Source organism: Corvus cornix, chromosome 27, assembly GCF_000738735.6.
Source record: "Corvus cornix cornix isolate S_Up_H32 chromosome 27, ASM73873v5, whole genome shotgun sequence".
In the NCBI taxonomy this organism is placed as follows: Eukaryota; Metazoa; Chordata; class Aves; order Passeriformes; family Corvidae; genus Corvus; species Corvus cornix.
Window position 1 is genome coordinate 504,677 of NC_046355.1, and position 21,782 is coordinate 526,458.

At 65.6% G+C, this 21,782-nt stretch overlaps 2 protein-coding genes across 2 annotated transcripts; both read left to right on the forward strand.

Annotated features, from left to right (window-relative positions):
- Positions 1-1,701: 1,701 nt before the first annotated feature.
- Positions 1,702-9,656, forward strand: RAPGEFL1 (Rap guanine nucleotide exchange factor like 1). Its single transcript, XM_039565862.1, has 15 exons — positions 1,702-2,202; positions 4,147-4,225; positions 4,688-4,838; positions 4,910-5,007; positions 5,576-5,688; positions 5,870-6,037; positions 6,125-6,222; positions 6,352-6,474; positions 6,559-6,737; positions 6,815-6,905; positions 7,642-7,692; positions 7,903-7,990; positions 8,079-8,143; positions 8,428-8,482; positions 9,133-9,656. Exons 1-15 carry the CDS (start codon positions 1,767-1,769, stop codon positions 9,255-9,257), a joined length of 1,920 nt encoding a protein of 639 aa, XP_039421796.1. The 5' UTR covers positions 1,702-1,766; the 3' UTR covers positions 9,258-9,656.
- A 746-nt stretch (positions 9,657-10,402) lies between these two features.
- WIPF2 (WAS/WASL interacting protein family member 2) lies at positions 10,403-21,702 on the forward strand. Its single transcript, XM_039565779.1, is given in 10 exon segments — positions 10,403-16,552; positions 16,741-16,873; positions 17,012-17,131; positions 17,540-17,757; positions 17,759-18,002; positions 18,005-18,190; positions 18,753-18,755; positions 19,281-19,490; positions 19,600-19,701; positions 20,412-21,702. Coding segments are annotated over 10 exon segments (1,320 nt in total). The 5' UTR covers positions 10,403-16,489; the 3' UTR covers positions 20,453-21,702.
- The last annotated feature ends 80 nt before the right edge of the window (positions 21,703-21,782 follow it).

Here is a 21,782-nt window from a genome sequence, read left to right on the forward strand (position 1 = left end):
TTGCCCTCAGCATGGCACAGTGCTCCAGGTCCCTCCTGCCCGTGTGGCCCAGTGCATCCCCATTGCCACCAGCGAGTGAGGTCTGTCCGTGCCTCAGTTTCCCCTCCTGCTGTCAGGAGAAGCCCCTCTCTGCGTGGCTGAACCTGGCCAGCAGCACCACCTGCACCCAGGTTCGGGAACCCTTGCCCGGATGCCGTGGGGAAAGGGGATGGAGGAGCTCAACAGAGCGGGATTTTTTGGGGATGTTGGATGGGATGTGGGGGATCTGAACGCTGGAGGCTGGAGGAACAGAGGAGGGATGTGCCGGGCCATGCCATGCTGTGCCATCCCGACAGGGCTCGGTGCAGCCGCGGGTGGGGATGTGGGGATGTGGGGACGTGTTTTGCCGCTCTCTGGCAGCCGCATGGATGGAGTTGCCAGGCAACTGCCGGGTGGAGGCGAAGCGGGAACAAAGCGGGAGCTGCCGGGACCCTCGTTCCTCCATCCCTCCCCGAACCCCCCGGGCAGTGCGGCCCAGCAAAGGCCAAGGGGTCACCTGCTGTGTCCCCCCGGCCGCTGCCGCCATCCCACCCCGGGGTTGCCGCAGGGCCGTGGGTTTGCAGGGGGATAGACTCGGGAGAACGGGACTAGGAGGACACAGGGTCTGTCCCGCTGTTGTTTTCACCCGCTGACGTGTCCAGAGGGTGCAAGGTGGGGCTGGGGGCAGTGGGCATGGGCAGGATGGGTGCTCGGCATCCCGCGGGTGCGGGGCAGGAGGATCAGCCCCAGGCAAGCGCCACATCTTGCCCTGCCCTGCCCTGCCCTGCCCCAGAACCTGCCCCGGAACCTGCCCCGGCACCTACCCCGACACGCCGGGGCCCGTTGCGGCCTGGCAGGCGGCAGAGGGGGGGTCTGGCAGCCACTCCGACCTGCCCGCCCTGCCCGCGGGGGCACCCAGCCCCAGGGATGCCAGGGTGGGGGGTCTCGCACCCACCCCCGGCCCTTTCCCACACTGCGGCAGGTGCAGAGAGCTGGGCTGGGGGTCCGGGGGTGGGTCACCCCACAACTGGGAATGTGCCCCTCCGTGCAGGGGACACTGGGGAGCGGCGGCACTGGGTAGGGGGAGGGGGGGGCGCGGTGCCATGTGCCCCTGGGCTGGCGTGGGGGAGCTGTGTGGGTGTGCGAGGGGGACCAGGCACGGGGGTGTGCCGGGCGTGTGAGGCAGCACGTGGCAGGGGGCTGTGGGGCTGCGCCCCCCGGCCGCGGTGTGTGACAGCAGGGGGTGACAGACTCTGGGCTGGGTGTCCCCCCAGGCTGTACGGTGTGGTGGGGAGGTCGCGCGTGGCGGTACCCCGGGGATGCGAGGGGGGAATGCGGGGAGATGGATGCGGGGCCGGTAATGCATCACCTGTGCGGGGGCTGCGGGGAAGCGGGCGGTGACCGTGTCCTGGGTGCGAGCCGCTGTCACCGCAGCCCCGGGGCGGGTTCGGTACCGAGTGCGGTGGTGCGGCGAGGGGGCGGGCAGGTGCCGTTGGCGGGGCCGGGGGCGGCGGCGGTGCGGGGAAGGGGCGGGCAGGTGCCGGGGGCGGCGGCGGCGGGGCCGTAACGGGGCGGGGCGGTGCTGGCGGCGGGGCCGCGGCGGGGCCGGTGCGGGGCGGGCGCAACGCGCAGCCGGTGCGGGGCGGGCGGGGAGCGGCGCCGCGGCCCGAGCCCGAGCGGAGCCGAACGGAGCCGCCGCCGCCGCCGATGGGCCCCTGAGCCGCCGCCGCCGCCGCGCCCGGGCGGCCATGAAGCCGCTGGAGAAGTTGCTGAAGAAGCCGGGCTCGCACCTGCCCGTCCGCCCCGCCGTCCCCCCGGGGCAGGTACCGGGGCCGGGGTCGGTGCCGGCGCCGCGGCGGCAGAGCCTGTCGCGCCCGCCCGCCTCCCCGGAGGAGCCGGCGGGGCCCGCGGGGCCGGTGCCGGGGGGCGAGGGCCGCTGGCTGGAGCTGCGGCCGCCCGAAGCGCCGCTCCGCTCCCCCGAGGATCCGTCACCGTGCGGCGACCGCGATCGGGACCGGGACCGGGACCGGGACCGGGAGCCGCCGAGCCCGGAGCCGCCGCCCGCCGCCCGGTGCTGCTGCGGCTGCGGCTGCGCCCCCGCCGCGCCCGCGCCCCCCGAGCGGCTCCTGTCCGCGCTCCTCGACCGGCTGCCGGCGGCTGCACACGGGAGGGGCTGCGGGGCAGGTACGGGGCTGCGGAACCCCACGGGACGGGCTGCGGGACCCCCGGGAGGGGCTGCGGGGATGCCCGGGGTGGGGAGCGCGTGGATCGCGGGGCGATGCGGCGGAGCGGGGAGAGACCGGGGGCGGCCGCTGCTTGCGGGGGGGATGCGCTGGTGGATGCTGCGGTGGGAGACAGCGGGGTGCGGGACCCCGGTACCCGATGAGGCGGGTGGCCCTGCACAGGGCACAGCGGTGCTCGGTTGGGGTGACAAGGTCAAGGCCGGGTCCCCGCCGGGGCAGGGCGCCCGTGGCAGCGGGGTGGGCAGGAGTCTGCGGGGTGGGCAGGAGTTCCCTGGGCAAGGCACCGCGGCAGAGGGGCTGGCGGGGGATATGGGCTCAATGGCAGCGTCAGCTCGGTGGGGAACGGGGGTGGCCGGGCACCGGCAGTCACTGCAGCATCCACCTCCCGGTTGGATGGTCCTCAACATCCTCCTGGTGCTAAAATTAGCCCCGACGGGAGCTGCAGTGGAGGGGGGAGGGGTGGGCTGGACGCCCCTTTCCTCCGGCACAGGCCTCCCGGTGCTGTCCCACCACGGCTCCCCATGCCCAGGTGTTGGGGTGCTTTTGGTGCCAGAGCTGGGTGGGAGCCAGGTTGGGTGCAGGTGGGTGGGAGCCTTCCCACACCATGGGGATCCCTGTTCCGGCCAATCCCTCTCAGCTGCTGGGACCAGGGGCCATCGGGGACCCCAGGGCACCGCCAGCCCCCTGCTCCAGTGATGCCAGGGCCGGGATTGGGTGCAACCACTGACACGAGGAGCCCTCGGGTAGGGACGAGCTGGGACTGGCAGCACCAGGTCTTGCCTGCACCAACACGCTGCCAGGCCTGGCTGTGCTCGGGCTGGCAGGGAGCAGGGGGGCAGGAGCCAGCATGGGGGTCCCGACTTGGGAAAACGTCCCTGCGACTCTGGGGTACAGCGTGAATGCTGCAGAGGGATGGGGAAACTGAGGCAGGGCTGCAGGGGGCTGCAGCCCAAAGGGATGGGGGAGTGTTCAACTCTTGCCCCACAGGCAGAACATGGGAAGGGGCTGCACTCAGGGCAGGGGGGCTGGGAGAGGTGGGGGCCGTGTACCTGCACCCCCTGTGCTGACGGTGCCCCCGTCTGTCCCTGTGCCCCAGACTGCCGTGTCCTGCTTTCGGCAGCAGCTGATGCCCCGTGGGTGCTCTGCCCGGTGCAGGGGTGCCAGGGGACCCTCTGCCCTGGCTTGGCACGGATCCGTGACCGGGTTAACAGCTGGGGGGTGACTGGGGGATGGTCTGCATGGCCCCTCCGTGAGTCGGGTCCTTGGGCCTCTGAAGGGCTACCAGAGTATCCCCTGGGCACGTGGCAGAGCTGCTTGGGCAGCCTCGGCTGGGGACCCGCTCGGGGCCGAGGGTTGCGCTGGTGCCGGGCGAGGGAGCGGTGCCGTGTCCAAAGGTCGTGGCGGTGACTGATGCCGGCTCTGACGGGCACTGACGCCGGTACCGGGCCCTCGGCTCACCTGGCCTTGCCAAAACACCTTCACAGGGTGGTGCCACCCGTGCTGCCCCGGAGAGCCCGGCTGTGGCACCCACCCAGTGTGCCTCGAGCTGCCTGCCTCAGTTTCCCTGTGCCATGTCCTGCTGTGCCCGCGGCCGGGCTCTCACGGGGCTGCCGGGTGTGCCGGGGCGTCGCGGCCCCGGTCCCGCCCTGCCGGCGCCTCTGCCCCCACACCGGCTCGGCCGGGCCCGGCTGCCCCGGGGCTGGGAGCGGGCCCTGAGTCAGCGCCGGGGCGGGGGGGTTCGCGTGGGGCTCGGCCTCTCCCGGTGTCACCCTGAGAATTACCATCGCTCCCCTCACCCGCCCATCCCGCCGGGCACGGGGCCGCCGGGAGTGTCGGGGGGCTCTGTGGGTGGGGTGCCCACCCCTGTCCCCCCCTGTCCCCCCAGAGTCGCTGCTGGATGACATCGTGCTCACCCACTCGCTGTTCCTGCCCACCGAGCGCTTCCTGCAGCAGCTGCACCAGCAATATCCTGGAGGGTCCTGGGGGGCCCCGAGGGTGGGCACGAGGGTGGGTGAGGAGGGGTCGGAGGCTGGACATGAGGAGGGTATTGGGGTGCAGTGAGGGTGGGAATAAGGGGGCTATGAAGGGGACATGGTGGTGGCACAAGAGCTGGCATGAGGGTGCAACCAGGAGGGCACCAGCACGTGCACTACTAGGGTGCCATGAAGCCATGAGGATGACAAAGGGATGGGCATGGGGTTGCAAGGAGGAGTGGGACATGGGCAGGGCAGCAGGATGCTATGGGGGGCTCACAGGAGCAGCCATGGGGGTGCTATGGGGGTGGGCTACAGGTTTGGGTGCAAGCTGGGCACTGTGGTGCTACCAGGGAGGGCACAAGGACCCTCAAATGAGGTCCCTCGGTGCAGCGGGTGCTGGGGGGTGGCCGAGGGTCCCTCCTTGCCGTGGCACCTCCTTGACGGTGCCACCTTTGTGCTGGCGGCGGGCAGCCCCCCGGAGCGCTGGGAGGAGGGCTCCGGGCTGCAGCGCAAGCGGGCGGTGCTGGCCGTGCTGCTGCACTTCCTCGAGACCTACAAGGGGCTGCTGCAGGAGGAGGAGAGCGCCGGGAAGGTCATCAAGGTGGGTGTCCCCTTCCCGTGTCCCCCCAGCAGTCCCCTGCAGCCCCGGCCCTGACCCCTCTCACCCCACAGGAGCTTTATCTGCTCATCATGAAGGACACGTCCCTCTACCACGAGCTGGAGGACGAGATCATCAAGCTGCACCAGCTCGTGGAGACCGTGGAGCTCAAGTGAGAAGAGGGTCAGGGGGTCCTGGGGTCCCCTGGTGGTCAGGGGTGCCTGGGGGACCAGGGGTCACCATCAGTCAGGGGTTCCCGGGGAGGGCAGGGAATCCTATGGAGTCCGGGGTCCCCGTGGGACAAAATATTCTCAGGGAGGACAGGGGGTCCTGAGGTTCCCTGTGGTTCAGAATGTCCCAGGGGAGGGCAGAGGGTCCTGGGGGTCCCTGTGGGTCAGGGAGTCCTCAAGAAGGACGAGGAGTTGTGGCCCTTGGGGGTGCCCAGGGGCTGGAGGGGTCAGTAGCAGCCCCCTCCTGGTGCCCTCCCGGTTGCACCTTAACCTCCACCTTTGTGCCCCCCTTATGCCCTCGCCGTGCGCAGCCTCGGACCCCTCCCCACGGCACCCTCCTGCCCACCCTCCCCCTGTGCCCACCCTCAGCGTGCCCCAGTGCCCTCCCCGTGCCCACCCTCCTGCCATGCGGGAGGCCCTGGGTGGGGGCTGCCGGGGCACCCCGTGGGTCTCGGGGTGCAGCCCCGGGGGTCCAGGGCCCCACCTGAGCCCTGTCCTGTGCCCCCTCAGGGTGGCCGACGAGACGCCCCCCCCGAACAAGCAGGTGAAGCCGCTGTTCCGGCATTTCCGACGCATCGACTCCTGCCTGCAGACCCGGGTGGCATTTCGGGGTTCTGACGAGAGTGAGTGACTGTGGGGGGGAGCTGAGGGGGATTGGGGTCCCCTCCATGACCCACCAGCCTCTGCACGGGGCCGTGCCCACTCCGGGTCTACTCAGCGTCCTCCCCGTGCCTCAGTTTCCCCGGTGGGCAGTGCCGGGGGTGGTGTGGGGGTGCCCGGCGCTGACCCCTCGCCCTCTCCCAGTTTTCTGCCGCGTCTACATGCCCGACCACTCGTACGTCACCATCCGCAGCCGCCTCTCGGCCTCGGTGCAGGACATCCTGGCCTCGGTCACCGAGAAGCTCCAGTACTCGGAGGAGCAGAGCGCCCGCGGGGACGCGCTCATCCTCGTCACCATGGCCTCGTCCGGAGGTGCCCGGGGGGCCGGGGGTGGTGGGGGGCTGCGGGCGGGGCTGGGGGGTCCGGCCGGTGCTGACCCCACCCTGTGCCCCGCGGCAGAGAAAGCGGTGCTGCAGCCCAGCGAGGAGTGCGTGTTCACCACCCTGGGCATCAACAGCCACCTCTTCGCCTGCACCAGGGACACTTTCGACTCCCTGGTGAGCTCCGTGGTGGGGACACCCCGGCAGAGACCGTCCCCCTCCCGGCACCTGGCACCGCGATCGGGGGGGACGCTCCCACCCCGGGGCCAGCACCCCCTGAGTGCCCCATCCGCTGTCCCCTCGCAGGTGCCACTGCCCGAGGAGATCCAGGTGGTCCCGGGGGACACCGAGATCCACCGTGCCGAGCCCGAGGACGTCGCCAACCACCTCACAGCCTTCCACTGGGAGCTCTTCCGCTGCATCCACGAGGTTTTGGGGGGCTCGGGGGGCTCGGGGGAGCTGCCGTGCTGTGGCGGGGGGGTGGGCTCTGATGGAACGTGTGCGTCCCCCCAGCTGGAATTCGTGGATTACGTGTTCCACGGGGAGCGGGGCCGGCGGGAGACGGCGAACCTGGAGCTGCTGCTGCAGCGCTGCAGTGAAGTGCAGCACTGGGTGGGCACGGAGCTGCTGCTCTGCGAGGGGCTGGGCAAGCGCGCCCACCTGCTCAAGAAGCTCATCAAGATCGCTGCCATGTGAGTGGGGGACCGGGGAGGGGCTGCTGGGGGGTCCCTGGGGTGCCCAGCCCGCCCCTCACGCTGTCCCCCACCAGCTGCAAGCAGAACCAGGACATGCTCTCGTTCTACGCCATCGTCATCGGCCTCAACAACGCCGCCGTCAGCCGCCTGCGCCTCACCTGGGAGGTGAGGGCTGGGGGGCCCCTGACCCCCATGGCGCTGCCAGGTCTTCCTGTGCCTTTCTGAACACCCCCAGGTGCTCCCTGACCCTTTCCCTGGGTGATCTCAGACCACCCCTGGGTGGTCCCTTTTCCCTCTGGGAGCTCTCACCCCACCCTCCAGTGCTCCCAGGACCCTCTGGAAGCTCCCAGACCACCCCTGGGTGCTCCCTGACACCACCCGGGTGCTCCTAGGACCCCTGGGATGCTTATGCCCACACCTGGCTGCTTCTTAGACCCCTCCTGAGTTCTTTCAGATCCCCCTTGAGTGCTCTTGGAACCCCTCAGGAGCTCCCTTCCCCCTCAGTATTCCCAGAACATCTCTGGGTGCTCCCGGACTGCCCCTGGATGCTCCCACACCACTCTCCAGTGCTCCCCAGGACCCTCTGGATGCTCCCAGACCACCCCTGGCTGCTCCCTGACACTGCCCAGGTGCTCCCAGGACCCTCGGGATGCTCGTGCCCACACCCGGCTGCTCCCAGACCTCTCCTGGGTTCTTTCAGACCCCACCTCACCCTCACCCCAGTGCTTCCAGGACTCCTCTGGGTGCTTCCAGACCTTTCTGGGCCTTTCTGGACACCCTCAGATGCTCCCTGACCCTTTCCTGGGTGTTCCCAGAACCCCCTGGATGCTTCTGCCCACCCCTTTGGTGCTCCCTGACCCCGCTGGGTGTTCCCTACCCTCCCGTTTTTTTGTCATTCCAGAAGCTCCCAGGGAAATTCAAGAACCTGTTTCGGAAGTTTGAGAACCTGACGGTGGGTGAGAGGTGTGGGGGCTCCCACGGGTGTTGGGGGTTCCCCAGGCCTCCCCTGGGGGTGTTTGGGGAGCAGGGGATGTTCCCAAGGTGTCCTTGCCCCCCTCCCCCAGGCCACCAGCCCCATGCCCATGGCCACCTGCATGGGGGGGGGAACCAGGGCACCCCCAGGGAGCCCTGCCCTAAAGCCTGAACCCCCTTTCCCCCCCAGGACCCCTGCAGGAACCACAAGACCTACCGGGAGGTGCTGGCCAAGATGAAGCCGCCCCTCATCCCCTTTGTGCCGCTCATCCTCAAAGGTGAGGGGGGGCTCAGGGGCTGCCCCATGGGGGTTTGGGGTCCCTCTGACACCCCACGGGACTCCCCATCACCTCCCCTGTCCCCCAGATCTGACCTTCCTGCACGAAGGCAGCAAGACCCTCCTGGATGGGCTGGTCAACGTGGAGAAACTGGTGGGTTCTAGGGGCAGATGGGGCAGAGGAACCCCCAGGGTGAGGGCAAGGGAGAGGGGACTCCCCTGAGGGGCTGGAGGACCCCCCAAGAGTGTTTGGGGCTCCCCTGTCTGGGCGGAGTGGGAGGGTTCAGGGTCCCCTGGGTGCAGAACAGGATCCTGGGGGAGGGGGGTCCCTGAGGGTGGGGGGTGTGCAGGAGGCTCCTGGGGGGGTTGCTGGTCCCTGGGGGACTGGGTGGGATCTCGGGGGGCTGGGGCTGACTCTGGGGTCTCTCTGTGCCCCAGCACTGCATCGCCGAGAAAGTGAGAACCGTGCGGAAGTACCGGAGCCGCCCCCTCTGTGAGTGGGGGGGACGGGGAGGGGGCACTGCCAGGGCTAGGGGGGCACTGCTGGGGGGGCCCACACGGGCCTGAGCCTGCAGTGCTGGCCCTGAGGGATGGGGATGTGGCCAGAGCCTCCTCACACCTTTTATCCGTGTCCCTGCATCCCTAAATCCCTGCGTCCTCATCCCTTTATCCCTTCACCCTGCATCCTCATCCCTGCATCCCTCATCCCTTTGCCCTGCATCCCCGTTCCTGAATCCCCATTCCTGCATCCCTGCATCCCTGTCCCTGCATCCCCATCCCTTCACCTGCATCCCCTGCACCTCTTCCATCCCTCAATCCCCACTCTCACGTTGCCATCCCCATTTCCTTCCCGCATCCCCACCCCTGCATCCCCTCCATCCCCAACCTCTCCATTCCCACATTGCATTTTCCCATCCCCACCCCTGCATCCCCTCCACCCCCACATCCCCTGCATTCCCACTACCACCTTGCCACCCCTGTCCCTGCATCCCTCCATCATCATTCCCACATCCCCATTCCCATACTGCCATCTTCCATCTTTCCATCCCTGCATCCCCTCCACTGCCGCACCCCCTTTCCCACATTGCGCTTTCCCATCCCCATCCCTCCATTCCCATTCCCCCATTCTGGGGCCGTTCCCAGGCCTGGAGCTGGAGGCGTCCCCGGCCCAGCTGCAGACCAAGGCCTATGTGCGGCAGCTGCGCGTCATCGACAACCAGAACCTGCTCTTCGAGCTCTCCTACAAGCTGGAGCCCGGCAGCCAGTGAGGGGGGACCCACCCCGGGACCCCCAAACCCCGGGAACCCCCCGGGGGGCCCGGAGCCCCCCAGCACTGACGCACTTTGCCCAGCCCCGGCCCTTGGGTGCTGCCCCCACCCTTGGGGGGGGTGGGTGGTGGGTTTGGGGACCCCCCGGCGCATCCCCCTCTCCCCCGCCCCTCCCCTGGCTGGGGCACAGGGGCCCCCGGGGGAGGGGGTCATGTCCCCCCCCCGTCCCCTCTATTTTTGTATGTGTGCCCCGCCCCCCTCCCAGACGTGTATATTTTGTACTGCCGCTGTCCGGAATTGTACATTTATTTTTTAAGAAAAAGGAGGAAAAAAGAAAAAAAAAAAAAAAAAGTCAAGCTGGGGGTGGGGCAGGGAGCCCCAATAAAAGTCTGTCCCGGCGCCTGTCTCTGATGTCATGGTAGGGATTGAGGTAACGATGGGAGTGACGTCACAGCATCGCTGTCGATGACGTCACGGTCTCGGTACTGCCCGGGTGGATCCGACCTCTCCAAGATGGCGGCCACGCGAAGCCAATATCTGACCTTCTAAACATGGCGGCCGCCACGGTTCCCGTCAACCCTCCCAACATGGCGGCTGCTGGGGGGTATCCAGCTGACCTTCTCAATATGGCGGAAGGGAAAACGGGCGGCGTAGCCCAGCTCAGTCGTCTCATCATGGGCCTTCGGCAGCGTTTCGGCACAGAGTAGGGAACTTCTTCCCAGTGGTGCCACTCTGCTTTCGGTCACCGGGACGCCGCGGCACTGGACGTTCACACAGCCGGCGTGACCTTCCCAAGATGGCGATGGCGGGGCATTCTCTCATGGCCACTCGACCTCCTCATCATGGCGCCGCTGCCCCGCCGTGCCCCGCCGTGCCCCGCCCACATCCGCTTCGGTCGCGCAGGCGCAGAAGGGCCACGACCGCCATTTCGTTCGGCGGGCTGGGGCCGGGGCCGGGAGCGGCGGGAGGAGCCGCGGGTGAGCGGGGGAGGGCCGGGGGGGATCGGCGGCGCCGGGCCGGGGCTCGGGGGCCGGGACTGCGGCCACGGGGCCCTTGTGTAGGGTGCGGTGGCTTGGGGTGGGCGCGTGGGGCCTGTGCGGAGCCTGGGACCGGCGGGGCGGGGGGTGTGCTGAGGCCTGCGCGGATCTGGGGGGTGTCCGGGGCCGGCTGAGGGTCCTCGGAGCCGGCTGAGGGGTCCCTGGGGCCTCTGAGGAGTCCGCGGGGCCGGCTTTGGAGTGCCAGAAACCGGCAAGGCCGGGGGGGCTGGAGCCCCCACACTGACCCCCTGGACCCTCCCAACCTGACCCCTGGGACGCCTGTGAGATCTCCCACCTCCCTGACTCCTGGGTCTCCTGGGTTCTTCCCTAGAACTGCCCTGGACCCTCAGCTTGGGTATGCCCAGAACCAGCGGGTCTGGGGGCCTGGGAACCCCCCACCATGGGGACCCCCTCTCTGACCCCCAGGTCTCCTCTGAGACCCATCCCCAGGACCCCCATGGACCTCCACTGAGACCCCCGCACTGTCCTTGACCCCTCCACCCTGACCCTTGAATTACGTGTGGGATCCCTCCCCAGGACCCTCCTTGTGCCCCCACCCTGGGCGTGCCTGCACCTGGCAGCACCAGTGCCCTGGGACCCCCACTGTGACCCCTGTGCCTCCCCCGCGATCCCCACACTGACCTCCTGGACTTCTCCACCACTCCTTGGACTCCCATCTTTGGTGTGGCTGGAACCAGTGGGATCAGGGGTCTGGGACGTCCACCCTGACCCCTGGACCCCTTCACCCTGACCCCCGGGGCACTTCAGGGACCTCTCCTCAGGACCCCTCTGGACCTCCAACCTGCGGGTCTCCGGAGCTGGCAGGGCTGGGGGCCTGGGATCCCCACTGTGACTCCTGGCACCCCTCTGAGACCCCCATATTGATGCCCTGGACCCTTTCACCCCTTCCCAGGACCCCCCTGCTCCCCCAGCCTGGGGCTGCCCAGAAGTGGTGGGGCCAGGGCTGGGTGCCTGGGATCCCACCATGGAGACTGACCCCAGAGTGTCCCCTGGGAGTCCCCCTATGACCTCTGAGACCTCTACCACGACCCCATTGACCCCTCCCCCCTGACTCCTGGGTCACCTCAGGGTCCCCTCCCCAGTGGGGGTGTCCAGAACTGGCAGGACCAGGGGCCAGGGACCCCCAGTGCGACCCCTGGGACCCCTTCACCCTTCCCAGGATCCCCCTGGACCCCTTCTATGACCCCTGGTACTGTCACACTGACTCCCAGGACCCCTCTGGACCACCTCCCCCCCCCACTGACCCACTAGACTCTTCCACCCTTCCCGGGACCCCCCTGGATCCCCACCCTGTGGGTGTCCAGAACCAGCAAGGGCTGGGGATGCACTGAGGCTTGCCTGGGGAGGGAGTGGGACCCTATTTAGGGTACAGGAGAAGGAGGGGGGGACTTTTTGGAGCCTGTGGCGGCTTAGGGATGACCACGGACACAGAGTTCCATGGAATCCTGGAATGATTTGAATTGGAAATGACCTTAAATCCCATCTTGCACTGGAAGGGGTTGTTCCAAGCCCCATCCAACCTGGAACACTTCCAGGGATAGGGCAGCCACAGGTTTTCTGGGCAACGCTGGAGCTGAGCTGTCCCTCCCGCTCCAGGGAAACACATCCAGGACTCCCTGCTCCCGGTCCAACAGCCTTTCTGCCCACAATGCTGAAGGCAGGGTGGATGGAAAGGCCAGTGGTCCAGGAGCACGCGTCCAATGCGGGATCTCACTCTGTTTTGATCGCTGTCAGGATCGCTGCACCCGGAATTCCGAGCTCTGGCTCAAAGGAACCGGGAAGTCCCTGTGTCTCCTGCCACTTCCTCCCGCTGGAGTAATTCAGCGGTTCCTGCCCAGCCCCTCGTGTGCCACCTCTCCCTTCCTGGCTTCCTTTTGCCTCTTTGGGAAAGGAGGAGCAGCAGGGGAGGCTGCAGGCCTGGCAGGACGGGCTTTTCCTGCTTTTCCCTTTGCTGCAGTGGAATTTCAGGACAGGATTCCTTGCTCCTGATTAAAGGTTTCCGCTGCTGAGTGACCTGAGATGAGCTGGGAGCAAGGGACAGACTGAGCTGGGGGTTCCGTGGCTGGGAATGGGAAAGCCAGGGGTGGGCAAACTGAGGCTGTGGAAGCTGGGAGTGGGGAAACTGAGGCAGGGGAAGCTGGGAATAGGGAAACTCAGGCTTTGGAAGCTGGGAATAGGGAAACTGTGAATAGGGAAACTGAGGCCAAGGAAGCTGTGGAGAGGAAAACAGGATGTGGAAGCTGTGGATGGATAGGGAAACTGAAGTTGTAGAAGCCGTGGGTGGATGGGGAAACTGAGGCTGTGGAGCTCATCCCTGAGGAGTTAGAAACTCTGGAGTTGGGAGTTTTTGTTAAAAACGCCTCGTCAGAGCCCGCGGGTCGTTAATAATTCACAGGGAGCGTCTGGATCCCACGGGGCCAGAGCGTGTCTGTCTGTCTGCACGCAGGGATGCGCCGGCTCCGCGGGATGCTCCAAATGGAGCTGGCAGCTCGGCTCGGGAAGCATGCTGATAGGATTTTAAAAGCCTGAATGACCTTAAATCCTGCGATGGCTGTCGCTCAGGATAAATTATTTATGTAGCATCCTCAGCTCCTCGGGAGCGGGCAGGAATGTCAGGCTGCGGAGGACAGGCTCGGAATTTGGGAGGGGGTAACGAGGAACTTCGGGTTTGGATGGGAAGAGAGGGAAGATAAAGGCGCGGGGGCGGGTGTTGGAGAGGTCCAGCCTTGGAAGTCGTTCCCAAACCGGTGCGGCCGCATTTCTGCACCGACATCAGAGGGTGGAAATTCCTCTTGATCTGCAGTTCAAAGCCTCCCTGAGGATGAGGCGCTGCAGCTCGGGCTTGCAAATGTGAAATACAAATCCGCCCGGAGCCCAAATCCCCCTGAAAAGCGAGGAAATAGGCGGCTGAAGGTCACTGCTGCTGCCTGTCCTGCTCCAGCAGCAATCCCCCTGGGATGAGGGCTGCTGCTGGGGAGGGCGTTTCAATTCCCTCCACAGCAAACAGGGACTTGAAAAATGCCTGGAAAATGTGGCGTGTCTCCCTGGCTGGGCCGGATCTGCCCAATCTGGCTGCTTTTAGGGGACAAGGGGCAGCTGAATGTCAGGTTCTTGGGATTTAGTAGTATTTTGGTCTCAGGGTTGACAGGGAAGTGCTGATCCAAAACACCGCCGAGGGGTCTGTGGCCATGGTGGGCTCCAGCCTGTGGAACAGCAGCTCTGAAGCAGCTTTCCATAGGGTCACCTCATCTCCTGACCTCTCCCTCCTCCCGTGGGACATCTTTTCACACCTTGTTTTCCTCACTCTTTGCTCAGAGCTTTCCTAAGGTTTGGTTTGGATTGGAAAAGCAAAGGCACTGTGTAAACCTGCCCCTCCTGCCTCAGCGCTGCTTTGATCCGCTGGTGTCTCTGGATTCAGCTCTTCCCAGCCACTTTCCCTGTGAGCACAGGGAGCTGCCACCACGGCATATGGAGCCCTCAGAGGCTCTGATGTGTCTTGGTGAAAGGGTCCTGGTACGGAAGAACAAAGGAGAAGGAGCGCGGAGAAGTCAGAGTGTTGTTCACAGGGATGGCTTCTGCCAGGCATGAAGGGGTGCTGGGAGGAGAACTCCCCCCTTTTTTCTTTTCCTGGAGGATTTAGCTCCTGTCTCCCTAATCTGTATCAGCTGGGTCTGTCTTCTTGCACATGAAAGATCCAGGCTGTATTTCAAAGGCACCGTTCCCACCCGTGTGCTGAGTTCGGGGCCTCTCGATTTTGGTTTTTCAATGTGACCTTTGCTATTAATCCCCAGCCTGAACGGGGCCGTGCGCCGAAACGGAATGACCTGTTTCTCGGGAATTCAGCTCCAGTTTATCCTCAAGCTGCTTTAGCTTAAACTCTTCCCTCCCTTCCTCTTGCTCTTCTAGGTCAGAGCCTGGATCCCAGCACAGGTTTTGCTGTAAGGGCACCTTAGAGGGGAGACAGTGACTCGTGGTCTGTCTGTAGAAATACCCCCTTGTCCTCCAGGTCCCTGTGGATTGTCCCTGTGGATTGTCCGGAGCCTGTCGCAGGGTGTCAGCAGGTCACACGGAGAGACCCCAGCAGTGCTGGCCTGGCACGGATGGCACTGGATGGTTTATGCCAGCTGACAAACCCCTGTTTGTCTGTCTGTGAGATGCATCCCTGTCACAGGGGCCACCGGGGGAAGTGTCACCCTGGGAGTAACCAGCTGGCACAGGAGCAGAGCGGGGACACAATGTGTGACGTTCCCGTGGGTCGGGAGCAGAGGTGGTGGCCCTGGCATCAGTCCTGTGCTGGCTCAGGGCTGTGACACATGAGCCCGAATCAGGAGTCTCATTACCCGGCGCCTTCCTCAGCTGGATCCTTGCTAATTCCCTCCGGCAGCTGATCCAGCACGGCTGGGGCTCTGCCCAGAGCCACTCGTGCCACCCCGGCCCTGCGATCCCACTGCAGGTGGGAAGGAGCACAGGGAAAAGAGTTCCTGTTCCAACACGTCCCAGACGAGCACGCTCGGAGCCGTCTGTGATCCTGCTCCAGTGGGAAAGGCACAGGCCAGATGGGTTTGCTGGGCGTTGTTCCCGACTGTGGAGTGTCCGGAGGGATCGATGGACGTTGGCTCTTGGGTGCGAGGCCTTGAGCTTGGGCTGGGGTGAAGGAGCACCGTGTTTGTTAGGGGGAGGGCACTGGGAGTCTCGGGTGGCTTGGAAAATGCGAGAAGATAGGAGGAGGAATGTCCTCCTGATGAGGCTGTAGCTGAGGAGTTCTCACAGGGTAGAAGAGCTGATTTTAATTAAAGGGCAGTTCAGGTATTTCTTTCTTTATTTCCCTGAACCCCAGAGCCAGTGGTTTGCCTGAGGGCAGGGGAGCCCGTGCTGCTGCTCTGTGCTTCCCGTTCTCACACCTCGGGAATGTCTGACAGAGGATGGACCTGTGTCCTGGGGGATTAGGAAGTTGTAGTTTATCTAGCAGGAGATGAGAAGGGATCTGCTTGTTAGTACCTGGTACAAACCTGAGTCATAAAGGAACTTTCCCTGCGGTGGGGGCTGTTCCCGTGCCCTCTGTCACCTGCCCTGGAGGTCATGGCTCGGAAATTGGAAGTTTCAGGTGTGAAACTGCCCTGTCCTTACCTCCTGTTGGTGGTGTGGTTCCCATTAGTGACTGTGGAATAGGTTTTCCTGTGGAAAAGACATCCATGGCCCAGAGAGGGACATTTGTCCCCTGCCTCAGGGTCTGCCCCGAGTGCCTGGGACTCTCCGTGTGGTGAGCAATGCCTCCAGTCATCACATTCCTGTTCCCTGAGCCTGTGCTGCAGGATGGCCCTACCTGAGCGCTGCTGTCAGTGGCACGAGGGCCTGTGACCTCCCAGTGATTCAGGCTCCTCTTCCTGTCCCTGCTCCCTCTGTGCTCTGTCTCCAGTGCCGACCAGAGCTGCCGGGCCCTGCGGAGCCCCGGGAGCTGTTCCAGGTGAGCCGTGGTGCCAGACAGGTTCGTTCTGGGCTTGTGATGAGTTGGAGTGGAACGTTGCCAGATCCATGCTGGGAAAGCTGGTTTCCCTCATTGCTTGGACAGCTTTGAGGGGGCTTTGGAGTCGTGGGGTGCAGAGAGCCTTCGGTGCTGGGGGGTTATTGATGTAGGAGACAAGAGGCTGGGAAGTTCGGGGATGGGAGCCACAGGACAGTCGTGTGCTGCTCTGGCTGCCATGGAGCTGGAGCCATCTGGCAGATTTGCCCTGGCCCTGGCTGGAGACACCATGGGGCCACGTGCCAGTGCTGGCGGGCTACTGTCGCACTCCCAAGTGAGCAGCCTCCAGCTGCAGCTGGAGGAGCTGGATGGATGGTGCAGGATCAGTTTGGCTGGGTTTTCTCTGCCGAGCGAGGTGGTTGTGTGAGACCTGTCCTGGGTTTTAGCTGCAGGCGCTGTGAGGGCTCTGGGCATTTGGGGTGGGCATGTGCTGCTTCCCACCTCTGGGACCTGCTGTTCCAGGGTGTTGGGACAACCTGGGAGAGCAGCTCCAGCTGCTGCTCTGCATGAGCTCCAGGCACAGGGCACCAGCACAGTTCCCCGGGGCTGTGTTTCACCACCGGCTTTTCCCGTGTTCCCTGACCGCTTCCTCCCTTCCCGCAGGCATGAGTGCCCAGGCCTGCCCCCAGCACTGAGCAGCCGGAGCCGCCAGGATGCCGATCCCTCCTCCCCCGCCGCCGCCCCCCGGCCCCCCGCCACCCCCCACCCTCAGTCAGGTAGGGGTCACCTTGCTGGGTGGGGAGGTGGCCTGTCCCCACGTGGGGCCACTCACCAGGGGAATTGCCCCTGGAGAAGGCTGGCTGTGGCAGGGGTGGGGTGCTCCGGGGGGTGGAAATGTGGAGCTGGGCTGTGCCTGCGCCAGGGGGTCCCGGGAAAGTGCTGAGCTGCTGCTGCTCCTCTCCAGGCGAACACGGAGCCGCCGAAGCTGAGCCGAGAGGAGCAGCGGGGCCGCGGGGCCCTCCTGCAGGACATCTGTAAGGGGACCAAGCTCAGGAAAGTGACCCAAATCAATGACCGGAGTGCACCCATCCTGGAAAGTGAGTCCTCTGGAGGCTCCCGGCCCCATGCTGGGTGCTGCTGTGCCCTTCAGGGCACTTGCCCATCTGGTTCCCAGCAGCTCCTCATTGGAGGAGCAGATAATTCCAGGCTTAACCTCTTTGTCTCCCTCCTTCCAGAGCCCAAGGGCAGCGGCAGCAGCAGCTACGGCTCCAGCTCAGCCGCCATCCAGCCCAAGGGCGGCCTCTTCCAAGGCGGCGTTCCCAAGCTCAGACCTGTGGGAGCCAAGGACAGCTCAGGTAATGGCCACAGGCCTGTGGTCTGCGTGGGGGTCCCTGGGGAGGGCCCTGAGCAGGAAGGGGTTGAGGATCTCACTCTGTTTCCCTGGGGGTTCCAGATGCAGGACCCCAAATCACATCCCAAGCATGGCACAGGCCAGCTACACCCTCCCTGAACCTCAGTCCCACACGCAGACCTCTTGGAGGGCGCAGGAGTTTCGTGTATTGCTGAACTCTGCGTGTTCTCTGTGGTGGCCACAGAGTAGAGTGGTGAGAGAGGAGTCGTGTGTGGCTGTGCTCGGTGCCAGCTCCCTGCCTGTGCCAGACAGCTGTCCCTGCGGCCTGGCCCTCCTCGGCCGTGGCTCTGCACGGACAGGGCACTGCTCCCATGCTGTGCTCAGCCCCTCACTGTGCTCTCCTTCCCTGCAGACAGCTCCACTAAACAAACACTGCAAGTCCCTGGTGCCCGAGCAGCTGCCCCCAGGCCCCCCGTGCCGGCCAGCAACAGCCGCCCTCAGGACGATGCCGACAGCAGCCGAGGGTCCCCACCGGAACTGCCGCGCACACAGAGGCCCTCCCTGCCTGACCTGTCCCGGCCCGGCACCGCTGGCGGCACCGGCATGAAGCACAGCTCCTCGGCCCCGCCGCCCCCCGCCGCCGGGACGCCGTGCCGCCGCCCCCCCGGCCCCCCCTCCAGCGCACGCCAAGGCCTCGCCCTACAACCGGGAGAAGCCGCTGCCGCCCACCCCAGGACAGCGCCTGCCTGGCAGCAGGGACGGCCCTCCCGCCCCGCCGCCCATCAAACCCCCTCCCTCCCCAGTCAGTCTCCGGTCAGGGGCTCAGGGCCAGTCTCTTGCCCCTCCGCCTCCCCCTTACCGGCAACCCCCGGTGTCCCCAACGGCCCTTCCAGCCCCAGCAGCGAGTCGGCCCCGGAGCTGCCGCAGAGACACAACTCCTTGCACAGGAAGGCGCCGGGCCCTTTGCGGGGTCTGGCACCGCCGCCGCCCACTGCTGCCTCCCCGTCCCTGCAGAGCAGCCGCCCCCCACCGCCGGCCAGAGACCCCCCAAGCCGTGGAGCAGGTAAGAGCTGCTCGCTCTGCAGTGCCTGGGGGCAGCTGGGACGGGCAGGAGTTGGTGGGAGGTGATGGGCAAGAATTGGCTTCGGGGCACAGAGTGGCTTCTGCATGCGGTGTAGGGGCCGAGCCAGGGCAGTAGTTGCAGTGCCATATTTAACACATGTCCTTGGTCATGTCCCATGACCATCGAGCTCCTTCCAGGCCTGGTGTTGACGGTGGGTTGTGGCTGGGCGACTCCTGCCCATGCTGTCCTGGGGTGGGAGGTGAGAATGTGACAGAGCACAGCTGTGTGTGCTGTGGCTGCTCCCCTGAGTTTCCTAAATGTCACTGGGAGGGTGCAAAAAGCTATGGCAGAGCAGGGAGAAGCCTTTCCCTGGGTGTGCAGCCCTCGGGAGTGTGTCCCTGTGGCTGGGACTGCTGTTGGCTGCGCCCCGGTGCCCCCCCGTGCACTCCTGGGCTCTGTGTCCAGACCGCAGCTCCTGCCTGGGCCCCTGCCAAGCCGCTCCGTCCTTCTGGCCCTGCCAGAATCCCTCCTCAGAGCTACAGCTGGGGATCTGCGCTGTCAGCCCGTGTGTAATTAGGCTAATGAGGAGCACGAACTGCCACCGAGCCTCTGCGGGAGGCTGGGCAGGAGCGAGAGGTGGGTCAGAGGGGCCGTGGGTCCTGTCACTGCCTCGGTGGCACTGCGGATGTGGCTTCCAGTCCTGGCAGGCAGCATCTTGGCTCCATGTGGAGCCACTGCCCTCAGACTCGGGGATGTGCGGGATTGTAGCTGCTCCTGGGATCCCCTCTGGTGTGGAGGGACCTGTGCCCGGCGTGGGCTGGGAGCATGTGGGGCTGGGAGCACGTGGGGCTGGGGCAGCCGCCGGGGTGGGCATTGAGCCGGGGGACAGTGGGGCTGGCTGGTCCCTGCACTGCAGATGATGAGGAATGCAGATGTCGGGAGCGAGCAGGAAATCTCCGGGCACGCGTAGGAGCATCCCTGGGCCACGGTCTGGCACAGCAGCTGGCCCGGAATGCTGCGAGGGATGTCCCTGGGTTTGCCCCGGGAACGCCGCACGGCGCTGACCCCGCTGTCCCTGCCGTCCCTGCAGCCCCCCCGCCCCCACCGCCGATGCTGCGGAACGGAGGGCGCGATGCCCCCCCGCCCCCACCCCCCTACAGACTGCACGGCCCCACCGAGCCCCCCAGCCGGGGGAAGCCCCCGCCGCCGCCCACCCGGACCCCGGCCGGGCCACCGCCGCCACCGCCGCCCGTGCGGAATGGGCACCGGGACTCCATCTCCACCGTCAGAGCATTCCTGGGTGAGTGGGACCCCTGCACGGATTCTCCTCGGAGCCGAGCCCCGTGGCTTCGGCCAGGCTCCCCCAGAGCCCCCCTCCCTCACCTGCCCCTTTTCCCGTTTCTTCACAGATGACTTTGAATCCAAATACTCCTTTCATCCTGTCGAAGACTTCCCAGCCCCAGAGGAATATAAATACTTCCAGAGAATCTACCCCAGCAAAACAAACAGAGGTGAGGAGGAGGAGAGGATGTCCCAAATTCCTTCTCCCCTTCTGTGTCCTCAGGGCTGGCACTGTCCTGTTTGTCCCTGCACAGGGTTGGGTGGTGCAGCGGTCTTGCCCTGGGCCCTGCCTGTGTTCCTGGGAGTGCTGAGCCCCATTCCCAGGGGTAGCGAGCCCTGAAGGCAACTCTGTGTGCTGCAGAGGGGCCAGATATTTGGGCTGTGCAGATGCCCTATCCCGCCTGCTCCCGGTTTGCCTGCTGGGAAATGCTGCAGGGCTCATTCCTGCCTGTGCTGAGCACCTTTGGTACCAGAGGGGATCTCGAAGGACCCCACAGCCAGGGCTGGGCATGGGCTGGGGGGGTGCAGACCCCCCGTGTATCCCAGGATAGGCCTCAAGCACCGGCGCTCGGACCCGGCAGAGCTCAAAGTGCCCTTGGTGCCGCGCGTCAGCGCTGCGGATCCCGGCGGAGACTCCGGGGAGAATGGGATGCTCGTTTATTTTTAGAGCCATGAATGTTTAATGCGGGTTTGAAAAGCCCCGAGCTCGGTGCGGCTGCAGCGGCTGCTGCCAGGCGCAAATCCCAGGCTCCAGATCTCCGCGGGGAGGTCGGGGGGGGGGGGGGCCGGCAGCTGGCGCGGGGGTGTGGAGGAGGGAAGCAGACGTGCTGGATCCGGCTCTGCGGAGCTCTCGCTTCCAACAGGCTTCCTTGTCTTCCAGCTACGCGTGGGGCCCCCCCTCTGCCCCCCATCCCCAGGTGAAACCGGACTGTGCAGGTGGATTGTTCCAGAGCAGAGACATGGACCTCCTTCCCCTTCCTCAGCCGGACCCCCCCAGCTCCCAGCCCCCCGGATCCTGCATGACACGCTCCCAGCCTCTCCGGTTTTCCCAGGACGAGCGGATCCCCCCAGTCCAGCACCTTCCACCAGCCCCGCCTCATCTATGCACCCCCCAGGATTCAGTGACCTCATGGCAAGCCTGGATGGGTCCATCCCTCATTCCTCCTCATGGATCCCGGGTTGGGATCTGCCTGGGAGCCGGGCACGGGACTTGAGGCCGAGCCGTGTGCCGGCTGTTGGGACCAGGGGGGCTCATGGAGAGGAGCTGGGGTCAGGCAGGGAATGGACATGCTGTGAGACCCCCAGAGCGAGGGGAAGCAGGGACAGGCCGGCACAGCCTTGTTATCCCAGGAAAGCCTCGTTATCCCGGTGGAACCTCGTTATCCTGGGAGAGCCTTGTGATCCCAGCGGAACCTTGTTATCCCGGCACAGCCCATTGCTTTTTTGCACAGGAGCCAGTGGAGGCAGGGGGAGAACGTGAGTGGGACCATGCAGGGACACCCCGACAGTGCCAGGCTGGTGGGGACTCCCTTTCCCTGACCCCATGGGGGGGGCTACCCCCATGTACCCCCCCTCAAAACCGCTGCTCCCCTGGCACTCCCCCCCGGGTTCCCCTGGCTCTCACTGCTGACCCCCCCCAAACTTGAGCATTTTAACAAGTAAACACTAATTACATGGGGGGCCCGTTTGTGCTGGGACTGGCGCATCGGGGGGTGCGTGGGGGGCCCTGGGGCTGCGCCAGGGGGGCCGGTGATGTTTTGCCTTACACTCCCTGTCCGACGGGTGGTCCCGGCCGGACTCTCCGTGTTCCCGCGGGGGGGGGGTCACACTAACGTAGTTACTGATCTCTTTGTACCTGTAAAGCGCCGTAGCAGGAAGGGGAGGGGGTGTGGGGGGGCTGCACCCCTGCAGACGGGTTCGGGGCTCATTCAGGGGAATTTTTTTCTATGATGATGGACCTTTCCCTGTTGAGACTGGAGCGAGGTGGGTGAGGGGTGAGTGGGGGGTTTCTCTGGAGAATGAGCTCCACCCCCCAGCGCTACCCTTTGGGTTAAATAAAGGTTCCACACGGTTCTGCCCCTCCCAGAGCGAGGGGCCCTTTTAAAAGGGAACAGAGGAATTTGGAGGAGCTGGAAATTGCATTTAAATAAAAGTAATTAAGTGATAAATGATGTCATGGACACTGTCTAAGGGGGGGTGTGTGCCCAGGAACCCCTTTCTTGAGGGTGATGCCCCAAGGGCTGGGGACGGA